This window comes from Platalea leucorodia (assembly GCF_965183815.1).
Source record: "Platalea leucorodia genome assembly, chromosome: 5".
NCBI lineage: Eukaryota > Metazoa > Chordata > Aves > Pelecaniformes > Threskiornithidae > Platalea > Platalea leucorodia.
Window position 1 is genome coordinate 71087695 of NC_138827.1, and position 15593 is coordinate 71103287.

The 15593-nt window shown below is 44.7% G+C and overlaps 1 protein-coding gene across 2 annotated transcripts in view; it reads right to left on the reverse strand.

Annotated features, from left to right (window-relative positions):
* Positions 1-436: 436 nt before the first annotated feature.
* Positions 437-15593, reverse strand: part of SATB2 (SATB homeobox 2) — a gene marked incomplete at both ends in the record, with an annotated part of 131427 nt that continues 116270 nt past the window's right edge. For both annotated transcript variants that reach the window (XM_082312212.1, XM_082312213.1), the window contains one exon: positions 437-892. In XM_082312212.1, the coding sequence (XP_082168338.1) occupies positions 437-892 (456 nt within the window). The remainder of the gene's footprint in view (positions 893-15593) is intronic.

Genomic DNA, 15593 nt, shown 5'->3' on the forward strand with positions numbered 1-15593 from the left:
AACAAGTCTCATCTTTAAAGAACTCATTTCACAGTCTATACTTTCAGGTTGTAAAGTTCCGTCCCATGCAATTTTAATATATATATATTTTATGTAAATATATATATATACACACAAAGTTGTAAATTTTCCTTCATTGATTTCATAGGACTTTTTCTTCCCATTTACTTGCTAGATGTCCCTTTCATAAGTGCAAGATTAATGAAGGCATAATCCTATGTGATTACAATGATTACTTCAGTCAAATGTAGGAAGTGTAACACTCGAGTGTCTGTGTCAAGGCGATGTCTGATCGGGCAATGCTGAATTCATTCGGTTTGCACATGGATCATGCGCAACGGAAACAAACAAACAAAAAGTAAAAAGAGAAAAAAACTAAAAATAAAACCAGAAAATCCTTGGATCAACGTATTGCTTTCTGCACTCCTATCTCACATTATCTCTGGTCGATGTCCGCGGGAGCCGCCTTGCTTTTGTCGGGGTTCTCCTCCTCAGGCTCCACTTTGTACATTTCCTCAGAGCCCTCCTCGCTGTCGTTCTCCTCCGACTCCGTCAGCAGCTCCTCATCCTTGTACTCTGCCACGTCAACCACCGTTCCCAAATGCTCTTTTAGCTTCCCATGGTGCTTTACGTGGTAACGTTGGTTCTGGAAGAATTTGATGATGGTGTGTTTGGGGAGATCCAGCTGAGCAGAGAGGGTGTGGATGGCTTCCTGATCAGGGTAGAGACCCACGTCGTGGATAAAGCTTTGAAGGATACCTAGAGCTTCCAAGGAGATCTTGGTACGGGATCTTGGCTTTTTGGCACAACTGTCCTCAGCGGGTGGAGGAGGAGCCTCTTCTCTAGGTGGGGAATTCTCCTTCGCAGGCTGGGACTGCTGTCTGTGCAGCACCTACAAGATCAAACAGACACAGACTTCATGTACACGCTGACCCCCTCGGTGCCGGCGATAAGGGCACTGGTACAGGTCTTTATGCGGGCCGACCTCGTTTTAGTGAAGAAAAGTGCTAATTAATATTAATTTTCCACTACCTTTCTCACCTGTAAGACAGCTGCACCAGTAACTACAGACTGAAAGGAGAAAGCAATATAAAAGGCAAACGATATAAAATAAACATAAAGCCACAGAATAAATGATAAATACAAAATGTAGGTAATAAAAATAAATATAAAATAGCCAAAATAAAAATTAAGTCAAAAGGTATTACGGCCTCGTGGTCACGATGACTGGCCAGTTGTCCCATCTCTGACAAGTCATTCTCCCGCTTTGTTTCCTCCAGTCTTCTTAGCCTAGAGACTCTCACCGTTTCTACAAGATGCCAAGTACCACAAAGGCCTAATCACATGTGGGATTGTCAGGTGCTACTTTATCGTGAATAATGATTTGGCATTGAAATCCATCACAGCTGCTTTATGACAAAAAAAATTAATAATAAAAGTCCAGACATTTGTTAAGATTTCCCTTCTATGAAGTGCGACGTTGCAGTCGGTTCAGTTGCTTTGCAGAGCTGGCTTTAACGTAGCTCTTGAACAGCTTTCTCTGTATTACATCTGTATTAATTTCACTAGTTGAGGAGTTCTGAGTTCAAATAATTATATCCCTCCATTCTGAGAAAGCCTCTGGGGCAAACACAGTTTCCAGTCTTGTAACAGATTTTCACCAGCAGTATCTCCTTTTTGGCGAATTTAAAGAAAGCATATGTAGCTCTTAATCTTCCTAACAGCCACTTAAAATGACTGCGAAAGGGCCTTGTGCAGCCCTTATTCCAGGGGAAAAAAAATACCTGCGCTGAATTGTTAGAAACAGAGAGGAGCTCCATATGCTTTCTTTAAAACCAAATCTATATAAGGGAGATTACTGGCAAAAATCCCCTACAGGATTGAGGGCTGTATTTGCCCAGAGGTTTCTTCAGATGCAGAGAAATAATTATTAGAACTCAACGCTACAGAGCTAACAAAATCAATATGGATAAATATTTCCTTCCACAAATAAGAGGGAATTCTGGCTCTTCATCCAAAGAACAAAACGTCTTTGCTGCAAACTGTAACATCCAGAAAACCAACCCTACATTAAAGCTCTCTAAAGGGAAAAAAATAAGGAGAAATAATGGAAATGCGCTGAGAACTTGCACTGAATTTTACACACCTACGGAGCCCCCAGTAAAGCGCTACAATAGCCAAGTTACTACTGCAAGAGGGAAGTCCACTGTGGAATATCAGCCTGTTACGCAAATAAATAAAAAGGCGCTGTGCCGAAGAGCCCTTTATTCACTTCCTTCATCAAACGTTGCTGTCACAGTCGTTTACGACACCAGCGATCTCCAGTCACGGTTTTTGAAAAGCGCATCGAAGTCCCAGCCACTGCCCACTGCACACGTGTGGCCGAGGAGCCGCACCAGGCGCAGATGCTGTGAGAACGACCCGACCTGCAGCCCGGCCGAGGGATGGATCGCCTCTCTTCTGCCGCGCTGACGGCAGCGGGAGGCACGCAGCCGCCCAAGGGGGGCTACACCTCCGGCTGCGGCTCAGCGCCGCGCACGGGGGCAGGACCCGCCGCCACGGCCCCAGCGCCTCGATGAGCGGCGGGTGACACACAACCGCACGCCCCGCCGGCTGCCGCGCAAGGCACTGCGGCCGCCACCGCGGAGCGACGCTCGTGGTGGGGACGGAAAGCACCCGAACAAGGAGGCAGCTTCACGGCAGCTCCACGCTGTCAGCTAAAAGCAGGTGTCACCGCCGGCGACAGGCAAGGCTTGCCACGCTCCTGGCAAGAGCCGCTGGCGGGGAGAAGCGCTGCAAATGTTTTTCGGTGACAATAGACTCATTTTCCTCCCAAGCACGTAAATACGCAGGGTGCCACAGGCATGGAGCTCACCAAGGAGCTGGGGGAAAGGAGAAACTCAAATGGAAATGACGGGTATTCTGGTTTATGTTTTATTACATCTCTTGTAATAAAAGAGCATAATGTTCCAATGAACGGAATCACTCAGCTGCTCTTTGAGGATTTCTTTTTTGTCCGTGGATTGTTTTCAAAGAGAAGGACTGATGTTTCCAAACAGAGGGGTTACAGACGAGGGTCGGATCCGTACCTACATCGGCAGGGAGCGCTGAAAGCAGCAGAGCTGGGATCGCTGCCACCAGCCAAGGACCCAGCCCCCATGAATTTGTCACACAGCCCCTACCTACGTTACCTCCCCTATGGTGCCCTCAGGTCCTGTCCCCTGACACTGCAAGGCCCAGAGCAGCCAAAAAGAAAAGGATTTAACACCACACATAACCTGCCGGGGAATTTACAGACAGCGTCATATGAAAAGCCTCAAGTAGCATTGCTAATCAGAAGCTGAATTCCAGCAGCAGCTAACAGAGATAGAAACACATCCAGAAACAGTGCGAATTACTCAGTTCATTCTTGCTGGAGTTGGAAGTGGGCTTTTTTTCGCTTTTCAGTTGACAAATAGCATGAGAAACGATCCAGCCTGAAAAATGTTACAAGACTTCCAATCAAATATAATGATGAAAAAAATCCAACAATACAGGATCCGCAGCAGTAAAATGTTTAATTTGAAGGAGATGAAGAGATGCCTACAGCATCTATAAAGCAATCAACCAAAGAGAGGGCTAAGAGCGGGAAGGAAAGAATAATTTTACTTAACCCTTCCTTTTCTGGAGTGACCTCTCCATCCCCTCCAGATGAGAAAACACGCCACTCGGGAGTTATCAGTGTAAAATATTAGGGAAAGGTTGTATTTTATTTGACTGACTGTTTTCCTAAATAACACAAAACCCTAAAGCTACTCTTATAACAGATAAGTCTCATGATTTCACTAACTTTTGGGGGCTTGCTCTGGATTTCCAGTGGCATTAACAAAGGATTTCAGTGACACAACACTAACCATATACAAAGAGATGGATAAATGTGCAGAATTTCCTTCAGGTTTAGGCTGTGACCAGTTTTGTATTTCCTTCTGATAATATGGGCTATTTAATACAGAAAAGCAAGCTTTTCTATGGGAAACAGATCAACTGTTGAGACACATGATAGAATATGAAATCTAAATAACCTTTTTGTTGAATATTTGCTTTGAACTACATTTGTAAAACACACTGGTCGATTTGGGCGATTTGCTTACTTCATGTCTGGCTCTGCACGCCACAGCCTCATAGAGGAAACTACCCATTTTTGGCAGTTCCAGATTTTCTGATTTTGGGGTCATTATTATGCTTTTAAATCTGCAGGTAAAATTTCCACTGGCTTCACGCGCTGCTGTGCTCACTCTGCCATAACACTTTGGGTTTTGGGTCAGTGCTGCTCTGCTTCTGTACTGCAAAGAAGGAAACCCCACTGATCTTCGGTGATTAAAGCACAGGCCGCAGCACATCTTCCAGTGCAGGTAAACCCCCAAAATGACGGTCTGACCTACCACAAACACCAGGCGTATGGTGGGCTTCAGAGAGAAGGGATAAAAACGACAGCCAGGCTCAGCTTTCCTTTTCCCGAGAAAGCTGGCGCTGGGCTCGGAAGGGCGCACATCCCGGCATAGGCGCACCCGTGCCCTCCCTTCCCACTCCCCTCTCCTTCCTCCGCGCCCTTCCCCACCGCTGCCCGGCCACAGGTGGGGCAGCCTCCTCCTCCTCCACAGCCACCACCATCTGGAGCTGACTTCCCTTCCCCTCCCTCCTCCTCACCGACTCCCCATCTACTTTCAAATCAAATGTGAAGATATAGATTTCCTTCCATGCCCACAGGACTTATTTTTTCCATCCCTTCAAGAGATTTCATTTTTAAACTCTACAGGCATGGCTGCCTTCTCACTGTTTCAGAACAGCGCGGGTACGGAAGATGCTGCTTTATGAAGGTTCATTCAGGTAGACTTTAACCTCCCAAACTCATTTTTTTCAAACAAATTAACCAGCACTGGGAGAAAACGTGCAAGAAAATGAATATGATGGAAGTTGACTTTAAAAGATAAAAGTGACTGGTCTTAAATCACACTGTACTGAAATATGATTTGAAGGCCACAATGAAAACCAGCTGGAAGCCATGTGTAAAATATAATAGTACATGCCTACAGGGAAGGAAGTGAGATATTGAATGATTAAGTTTAGGAGAGTATATAATGTAGTGTATCATTACGGGAGTGATCAGGATTACTTGTAATAAGCTAAGGGTTTGTGGTCTTTCTACAATCCAAAGCCAGGAATTATTGGGGGGAAGGGATCACCACACTGTTTTACACATATCCGCTCCCCACGTCTCGTGACACTGCTGCAGGAGAAACCTGACTTCGGCAGACTGGGACAGCCGCGTTCCCACAGCAAAGAGAGGTGAGCGAACCCAAACTGAATGATGAACGTCATGTAATTGCAGCCTGTGTCTGCACTGCATTTAATTTTGGCTGGATTCACTATCCCACTGATGTTTGTTTCCATTTCCACCCACTTTCTAGCTAGAACTAGACACGTGAAAATGGTGAGTCGCTAAGGGGAGCCAAGCAGGACGCCTGAGCGGGGTACACACAGGCGCACGGGCACCAGCTGCAGCGAGGCACCGGCTGACAACGCTCGCTCCGTGAAATGCCACCTTTCACTGCCTGAACAGCCCTCGCAGCAGATTACAAACGGGAACTGCATTTCTACGTGAAAACCCCGAGCTCTTTTATTTCGTAGAGTGGTTCTGCTTTTCCCTTTGCAGACAGGATTAGTCACGTGAGCTCCTTTCCGACCGGTTTTGCTGAGGTGACGAGGTGCCCCTTACTATGAGAAACACCAAAAACGTTACATTCTTGGAAGACACGAGTGTGCGTTTGCCACAGAGCCTGCCCGTGTCGGACGGGCGCCGCCTTCCCCTGCGCACAGACAGGGCGAGCACCGACAGGCAGCTCAAGTGGCGCGCGCTGCCCCGTACCCATTCTCATAACCCAAACCCACACGGAGCAGAGTTGAACGGATCGGCCTTCTCTCCTCCACACTGGGAAGGGGGTCTCACTTTTTAGCTTTCCTTCGCATTTACGTTGCTCTCGTAGCCAGCCATGACACTGTATCACACCAAGGACTTTTATGCCAAAGAGAGCAAGTTTTTAGCCCGCTTAAGGAGCCCAAAATAAAAGCCAGAGAGAATGCCCACACTTTAGAAAACGTAGGTTCAGTACCTGTGTTTGGTCCACCTAACACCGGTCATCTGTTACATCCCTTACAAAAATCCAAGACGAGTCAGTGGGATTTCCCACCAGTTTGACTCAATGCAAAAACGGATTCACTCGGAACTTCATGTAAGCAAGCCCGTTGGAAAAGCTCCTTCTCAATGACAAGCTAAAGCCAAAGGGAGGGCAGAGGACAAGCCTGAACAAGGTGTTCAGCTGCATTTTACTGAGAGTTGTAGCTGGAATTTGCAACGCTTCACCTCTGAAAGCTGAGAGCTCCCAGGCACTGCCTACCTATCACATTAAGAGTTTACTTAAGAGACCACTTCCATCACCTTGCAAAGAAATCTTACACCTAGAAGGAGGCACTGTCTGTCCCTCTTAGCAGATCTTACAGGAATAATCTGTGGGAGATTATCTATTCAAACAACCAACCTTACAGGTGCTACTCCCAGTCTCTCGCAGCTTATCTTCGTCCACAGAAATGTGCAAGAAGAGGAGAGAGCAAGCTGCTGCCACAAACAGGCTCGCACCCTGACAGCCTCCCAGTCCGGGGCTCGCAGGGGTAGGAGCATTAATTAGATGCCATCACTGTGCCAAGACACTTTACAGGTTTCCTAGGAATGTCTGTACAAGAAACTGTAGCAGAAGTTACAATTTGCACCTGTGTTCATTTCTTTCCTCTTAAAAATGTGGTTGTTAGACTACTCTCTTTTTTTCCCTTGCAAAAATATATTCATTTAGGTAAACACTACAGCACTAGTCGCAGCTCCAAATGAAGTATTTTCTTTGGGCTCATTCTCACAGCCGTGATTTCACACCTTGACACCATAAAGCTGTGTTAAAGACTGTGGTTTAGTTTCCTTGCTTTTCTTGGATTATACAGTATCCTAAGGTCAAAACTCAGGAAAATCCAAAACTGTTATTAAAAAAGAAAAACTATCTATGAAGTGATGACAAATTGCAGACTACAGGTGTTAGATTACATTTTGACTCCAGGCAGGTTTAATATACTTTAGTTTCCTTTTACAATTGCCCTTAGCAGGTACCGTTATCGGTAAGGGATTTAAAAAAAATATATGGTACTCAATAAAAGAAGACCGTGTCAAAAGAAATCAATATGAGCGTGCAAAATGGTAGGAAGTCTGACATGGATAAATATGTTCACTTTCATCTAACTTCAGTCTGAGCTTCTTTTAATTTTGTAGCTCAAATGCTAGCCGCACATCCTGTGCGTTTTCCAATACAGCTTAGTAATTGCTTCACAAGAGTAAACACCGTTATTAGAGATAATTATAATACATGTTTGTGATATGATGCACGCCGTCTCATGCAAGCCAGACCAAATCAGCCAACCAGAGCTGGTGGCTACGACAACTTGTAACCCAGCAGCCCTGGGTCCTATTCAGCCGCAAAGACAAAGCGGTCACACAGTAAAAAAATCCCCCAAATATTCAGGCCTTTCCTATCACCCTTCATCTGCTGCTGACCACCACCGGAGCCAGAATATTGGATCAGACAAACCCCAAGTCCTAAATCTTTCAGCTTTGAGGTACAAGCCACTCTCTGAGCCACGCAAAAGGGGAGTCAGGGGGAACTGTGAGCAGAGAAATGAGTTCCACAGGGAATCCGAAGTCAAAGGCAAGTTTGGTTTCCAGGCTGGAATGCGAGCTGGTTGAAGTGATTCATTTCAACATCTTTGGAGCACACTTGCCACATGCTTCCCTTTGCTTTATGGCGGTCGCCTTGCTTAAGGGCAGGAAATAGGCAGTGATCTGAAAACATGGCAAGACACTGAACAAACACCCAGGCTCTGAAACAGTGGCCCCATCCTGCAGTTCTTCTCCAGGACCAAGCTGTCAAAACGGGTCAAAAAGGTGACTAAAAAGACAACAGGAAGAAAGAAAAAAATCAAAAACTAACAAAACTTTCAGTTGTGCATTGCTTTTGCCACCCCAGGCAAAGTGATAAGCATAAGCATTAGCAAAACACAATTGATCTTGACTGGAAGGCGGGGGGAAGGTGTCTCCCCCCTCCGGCACACACTGCTCCCATTAATGCTAACAGGAGCTTAGCATGCATCAAAGAGCAAATACACCACAAAACATTTTTAAGAGCTATCATCACTGGAGATAAAATATAAATTACAGTCTGATTACACTGCGCTGCTAAGAGGCTACATGTGCAGCATAGCTCGCAGTGACAACTGGAGATGACCAGATAGCTTTTGGACAGGCCTAAGGTTACCGTAAAACATCTGTGTGGAGGAATCTTTCCTTGCCTTTGCTTTCCTTTCAAGAAGCCGTGGCACTGCTGTCTGCACAGTTGTTTGAAGAATGTTTACAAATTGACAAAGAGAAAAAAAATTTCTGCCATCACTCGACCACAATCATGATCTTATTCTTCAGTAATGCGTGGTTTATTTCCCTTTCCTGATCTCTGTTAATAGACAGCACGTGCCTACACAATAGCCACTATTTTGTCTGTATAATGTTAAAAAAATAAATCACAAAACTCTGACAATGCAGAGCAGTGTCCCGGTGTTTCCTGGGGTAACTGCTCTCCCTCGAACGCTAACTCAACTCTTCCCACAAAAGCACAGGCACAACTTTCATTGCTGTGCAAGTGCCTGAGAACTGGCTGATTTTATGGGGTAGCATAAATGAGCTCATGCTGATGAACGTTAGTGGATTAGCTCTGAATTTCCCATCTTTGGCTGGTTTAAACCAGATTCTTAGGTTTATGGCATAGTAACTGTGGCCAGCAGTGGATATCCCTTTCTCAAATACCTACCTGCAGCCTGGGAAGGTTGTCAACAACTACGACTCAGCCCGCAGGTGGAGCTGGCACGTACCTACTGTATAAATACACAACAGGCCAGATTCATTCCGGCTTCTGCTGGCACAAACCAGGGTGCTGGTGACAGAGAGGCCGATGTGGCCAGGAAGTGTTGCACAACGCCGCTGCAGACTCTCTCCTGAAGGCGTCGGTGATGGATGGCTCCATTGTCTGGGGATGGGGCACGGCCAACACAGCTGGCACGGGGGCTGGCTTGCTGCATCCCCTGGCAGGCAGGCAGGACTCTGCCGGCCTCGAAGAAGCCATGCAAGCCTCTCTTGCCTGTAACCTGCGGTAGTGAGGCAGCCCGCCCCCGCAAGGGAAAAAGCAACAGCCCCATAAAGGTTCTCACTGCCCTTCTGCATGGTGATGCTAACTGGAGTCCCACTCAAGCGGGACTTTCAGCATTTGCGAACGCATCAAGGGCCACAAAACCTTCCAGTTAACACTCACCTTCTTCAAAAAAAGACCATGAGCTTTGTGGGCCTCTGACTTGCCTCTTCGGTGCTTTCTCTTGCAGCCCTAGCAAGGCTCCTCAGGGTGCCATGGCGTGTAGAGCCCTGCTTGGCAGTTTCCAAATCGAGACAGAGCTTGGTTGTGGTTGGAGGGAGGGTCTGTCAAAGATATCGGCTTGATTCTGAGTTTCCCCAACCCTGCTAATCCTAATGAGGAGCTGGCAGAACGCCACAGGAACTACGGAAGTAACAAAAGGCTTTTTGGTTTGCTTTTCTGCAGACAAAATACTTCTTGTATCCTCTACGTCTTCTTGTTTAATTAACACTACACATGTTCTCCTTTTAATTTGAAAATCAGAAGAGTATTTGCGGGCAGCGTGAGCAAGATCTTCCCTGAGAAGCCCCAACCTAGAGCCATGCTTAAGGCCAAGCTCTAAACCCCTAACTATGGTGGCACGGATGGCGCCACTATAATCATGTTGTTTTCCAGTTACTCAGATCAGGAGTAGGCACTGCATTATTTCAGGAAGAATATGTTTGGATTAGACACTGGATTCTGGGGGGGTGTATGGGGGGGTAATTATTTGTCCCATCAAACTGTTTTAGGTCCTTACAGATGGCTATTTGGGTTCCAGGAATACCCAGCCGTACTGCTAATTTTTACAATGGGGGCAGTTAGAAGTCAGAAGAACCTGACTGTTATGGTTAGTGAAAATAGTAGATTTGTGCTGATAAAACACTACTCAGCATGTTTTTTGCTTTCTAGACGTAACCACCAATGCACTTAATAACAGGACTTGAGCAAACTATACTGTGTGAATCAAACACATAAAAGTATAAATATTCCTTTTTTTAGAAAGCAAGTCTTAAAAAGTGCATTATAATCAACTACCATGGTAAAAGGCAAAATATCCAGCATTACCACACACGCAACTGGCATAATGTGCTTTATTATACCCTTAGCTTGAAACTGGGTAAATAAAAATCAAATGACCAAAGTACAGTCTCCCGCACAGAGTAGGGCACTGAGGACAGGAGGCCTCACAGAAATAAATCTGAAATCCTTTGTCTTCCTGATTACGCTCTGGAAAAGGTGGACACGACTGGAAGACTGAAGAAGCTACGCTGGTGTTGCTGCTCTCCCTGTCTCACCACTCTGACCTGTACCTATTTTATAGGTTCTGGATGCTGGAAGAAAAAGGCTTTACGGAAAGTAAACAGCACCTGTGGTTTATATTCACAGTACTAGAAAATACGCAGTTGGGGAAAATATGCAGTTGTTCATTTTTAATAAAATGCTTTAATATATGGCCAGCGAGGCAGTATTGGGACAAAGCAGAGGATGATGCTGTTACAGCCCTGGGATCCATCCCTGGCTTTGCCGCTGCCTGCTGTGGGGAGCTCTGTGGACCACTCAGCCCATGGCTGGTTACACACACACAATCGGAGGGGTAAGCTCACGCTTAACACAAGCCTGCCGCTTGTGTACGTCTGTGTGCAAGGAGCCTCAGGCTTTTGATAGAAATGCAAAACACCATTCTTTGCTTCATTAAGATTAGAATTGTGTGGCATTTTTCAGTCAAAAATCTTTCTTTCGGTCAAAAATGTTGACTGAGTGACATCAAAGTATTGCCTAAATAAAGTCTACTTTGCCAAGCTGTTTGCCTGGGGTGGCAGGGGGGGAGGGTGGATATTCTGACAAAGTTCAAGCAGTTGTTTAGGCATTTTTCATGAAACAGCATATTCTGGTTGCTTTTATTCAGAACAACTTTTGCTCTTCAAATTCTTCCTATTTGCCTTTAAAGCATTTTGTTGCTCTAAACTGCCGCAAACCTTTTTTTTTTTTTATATTAACTGGAAATAATAATTTAAAAAGCGCCAACGTATTTTTTTCTTTCAGTATTTCAGAAATGTCAGCAACCCCTTAAACTCAGCTCAAGCACTTCTATAGCTCTAGGCTGTACCACCCAAGGAACAGAAGCTCATAGCCATCTATCTACCCACCTACCTCCTTCACCGTCATATTTACAATGGGTTGTACTGATGGGAGCTCTGAAAGAATGAAATGTAATGCAGTTTATAAAAGGAGCAGCATGTGAATCCTTCCTACCTCAAAATCCAATAAAGCTTATGATTTTTATTGCATGTGGGAGTCCTTTGGTCTGTGTAATACTGATTAGCAGCTTGGCCAGCAAGTCTGATAAAGCCAGAAAGTACTTTCGAATATATTCTGGTCAGAGACACCTGGGAGTGAAGCGTGCGTGTTGCAGCTGATGGCCCCAGGGGCACACACGTACCTTGGGATTTCTTCCTTGGTTCTGTCCCATCTCGCCATGGTTTTGTTCCATTCTCTCCAGAAAGAACGACTCCAAGCCTCTCTTATCCTTGAATCTTCCCATAAAGGAGGCATCATCTCAAAACTATTTCCCCTCACCTTTCCAACACGCGTGAACCCAAAAAATTTACAATCTGCTTCAGTCAGGGCTCCAGACTAGACTTTAATGCATCCCAAACAGAGCAACACAGCATTCTTACTCCTGATCTCATTTAAACAAGGGAACACCAGGAATAACATTACTCCAAGTCAGCAATGCTTCCCCGGTGCTAATCAGGCCATTAAAAAGGCATAAGCAGTTTGTTTGACACAGAGGGACAAAGACAACCACAGAAACGAACAAAAACCAGGGAAAAATTAGAGATTAAAAGTAATAATACTCCTTTCAGCAAACCACAGTCTGAATGCATGATAAGTGGCTAAAAGACACAATCACTGCAAGATCTAGAGACAAAAAAGTCTCTTGACTGAATGAAATGTAAATTAAACCCGCTCTGGTACAGAAGCATTTCCTTCACAGGGCAGTACTCACTGCCATCGGGAAATCCAGACCCATTTGCTGCAAACGAGGGCTGCCGCAGCTGACCCTCCCTGATCTCGCTTAAGGAAAACACACACGCTCAAAGTCAACAGTTGGAGGGAAAGGAAGAAAAACCCAAACGCGGCAGACTTGCAAGAAGAGATTTCCATGGAGGTTCCCTTCCCAAATAAGCAGATGGTTTCCAGTTAGTCAGGGTCAGGGACTGCCCGTGTGGTTTCCTGCCTGCTTGCCTTTGTAGCTTATCTAGATCTCATCAAGATACGCAGTCCGAAAAAATTAGAATGGCTAAGTACAGAAATTAGGGAAACTAAATACAAATGAGCCTTGGTTTGCACTTGTGCAGACGAGCAAAGGAATCTGTGCCCGCGGGTGGGATGAATGCAGCGGTGCCAACCCCTCTGCCGGGGCAGCCACGTTGGCCTGCGGCACATCTCATCTGCAGAGGCCGGGTCAGGTCTCGTTAATGCCGCTGTGCCGGCCCAGGCACCAAAGCTGTGCCTAACTCTATCCAAAACACTCTGGGAAACAGCTCAGCTGCTTTGAAAATACCCCTGACATCAGTTTACAAGCCTGCCTGCTTTAACTGCGGTGCCGGTGCTTGCCGGCAGGCCGGTTACACGGCGTATGCCCATCCACGCTCGCAGCCCTCGGAGGGGTGGCACACACGCAGCGCACGTCTACGTGTTTTACAAAGCTCCGGGCAGACGCTGGCTCTTGCGATGCCGTGCATGGGAGCAAAGCAAAAATCCAACCAGGAACGTATGCACAAGCTACCATATGGAAAGGGCATTCTCAAATTAAGCCCTGAAACCCAGATGAGATCTGAGCGAAGGACAGTTTCACTTAAAGGAAATCTCTGAGGTCAACCAGCAATTAACTGAAAGGTTCTGATTGAATACGCTATTGACTGCGCTCACATCAGACAGCTTCCTGTTTATTATACCTTATGGGCTGTCTAGGTGCCAAGACATTAAACTGTCAATAATCTATTAATACTAAACAGCTCCTCCCTCCTTACTCCCCCATGCAAATACTCTTAGGCTCAGAAACTGCACTAAAAAGATGGAAATTTTTGAAGTGAGATGGAAATGAGCTTTTTAGGGTCTTTCTTTGCTTAGTTCCAGCTGAAAGTACAGCAACATTCATAAACAATATAACACGCAGTCTATAACTACATGGAAAAAATTGTGTTAAAAAAAATCAGACATGATTGAGACCATATCCTGAAATCTGGCTTTCTTTTCCAAGCCATCTTTAAACAGTCTAAGTTAAATTTAATTAACAATTTACAGCAAGGAGAGAGAAGTTATTTAAAGAGAGGCCTACAGGTCCTTAACATTCAGTGTCTGGGAAACAGTTGTATATAAAAAAAAAAGTTTTAATGAATTTAATAGAGAAAAGCACTTTAATTAAATGCTGTCAAAGAGGATTGTATTAATGACTGCACACAAAGGAATTTAGAGCAAGCCAAGTATATTTAGCAAATAGGAAGTAGGCTTTCAGAGGCTGCAACTATTTATGTTTCTGCCATTGCAATGCATCTAGGAGATCGCGTTGCCAATTGAAAGCGGTTATGTTATTAGATATGATTTTATTTATTATGGATTATTAAAATTTCAAATCCTGCAGGGAATACATTTATTTCACTTCTAAAATGAAAGAACAAAGAGATTTCCTGCTTGTTCAGTAAGAGGAAAAATAGAAGAGGAAATAAATAATAAATAATAATAATAATAACTTAGCACTTAACTAGTGAAGTGCTGTCCAGACAGATCTTTTTATGGGGCCTGTTGAGTCCTGGAAATTTAGTGTGTCTCCTTCCTTCTGCTACGACTGGATGGATTCGCAGTTGCTACTGCAGCTTCCCTCAACACAGCACAGAAAGAGGAGCCAGCTCTTACTCCTCACGGGCAGGATACAACTCCTCGTTGTATCCTGTGGTAGCACATGGGACTTCTGCGATACCCTGCATGCTTCAAATCTAAAAATTACTGAAAGTCCAAGAAGTAAAAAGAAATCTAGGTTGCCACGCTTTTTGCAAGCATGACTGAGAAGACCGAGGTTTTCCAGACCTAACCAAGAGACTTACCCACACAACTCTCATAAAAGCCCCTACCAACGATGGGTCTGCGTTAAGCCTTTTGGCAGAATGTGCTCGCCTTCCTCGACATCCATGTTATGGGACTTGTGGCAAGAAGGAAGGGGGCTCCTCACAATTCTCCCTGCCCGTGTGCCTTGGATTCAAGTGCAGCAGATCAAACGGGCATGGCCTAGTAAGAGCATAATGTAGAGATCTAAACCATAAATTTGAGAAAAAGCAACTAGAAAATTCAAGGGTGTCAACGTTATTTTGTACTATGATGGTACAAGTATCATAAAACTCAATTTAATCCAAACTGGAAACCAAGGAATGTTTTTTGACCCAAAGTTAATGAGACGGCTGGGTCTGTAATATCCAGGATACGTTCTGTGATTTACCACATCCTTTTTGCCATATGTAATGGTAAGACGTTAATAATGATTTTAGAAGTTTCAAACTTCTCAGTGCTCCACCAGAGGCACCTTATACGTGCTTGTATGCCTTGGTTTCTGAACACCAAGTCCCTTTTAAGTTAGGCACCACGATGTCAGTTAGTCCCAAACGACTGGTTTTAAAATGTATTTATTTGTACTTAAATATAAGATTTCAGCCTTGAAGAAGTGAGTAGAACCGGGGAAAAAGACATTGGAAAGGAGGCACAAGGCGATGCCTCCTTCCTTTCACAATGTAAGTAGCATCATAAATGGTGAAGTTTAATTTTCTAAATACATTATCTGATTTTTGTTTAAGATTTTATTAAAGTCATGTGTTATGTGTGTTGAGAATGTAGCCTTTGTTGTTCCACAGCTAGGGATCTTGCAAACAGCTTCGCTTTGTCTGTGCCAAGATATTTTGGAATATTCTTTGAAACACTGTAAGCATAGATGACTGTGAGAAAAAATATGTGCTACCGTACTTCTGGGCACTTGATGTGTGAGAATAGTGCATAGACACAAAAACATTCCCCATTTCAATCTGCAATTCCTGTAGAAGTCCATACAAACATGGAACAACATACACAGCATACTAACCCTGAAAAAAAACATATCCCTGCACATATTCCAGTCTCTGGGCATTTCTAACCATTCAGAAAAAAAAAAAAGAAAAAAAAAAAAGAGTCCACAACAATGAATTTCCAAAAAAGACTGGCCTGGGGCAAGGAGACCGAGCACCTACATCCTGCTCCACCACAGCCTAACTCCCA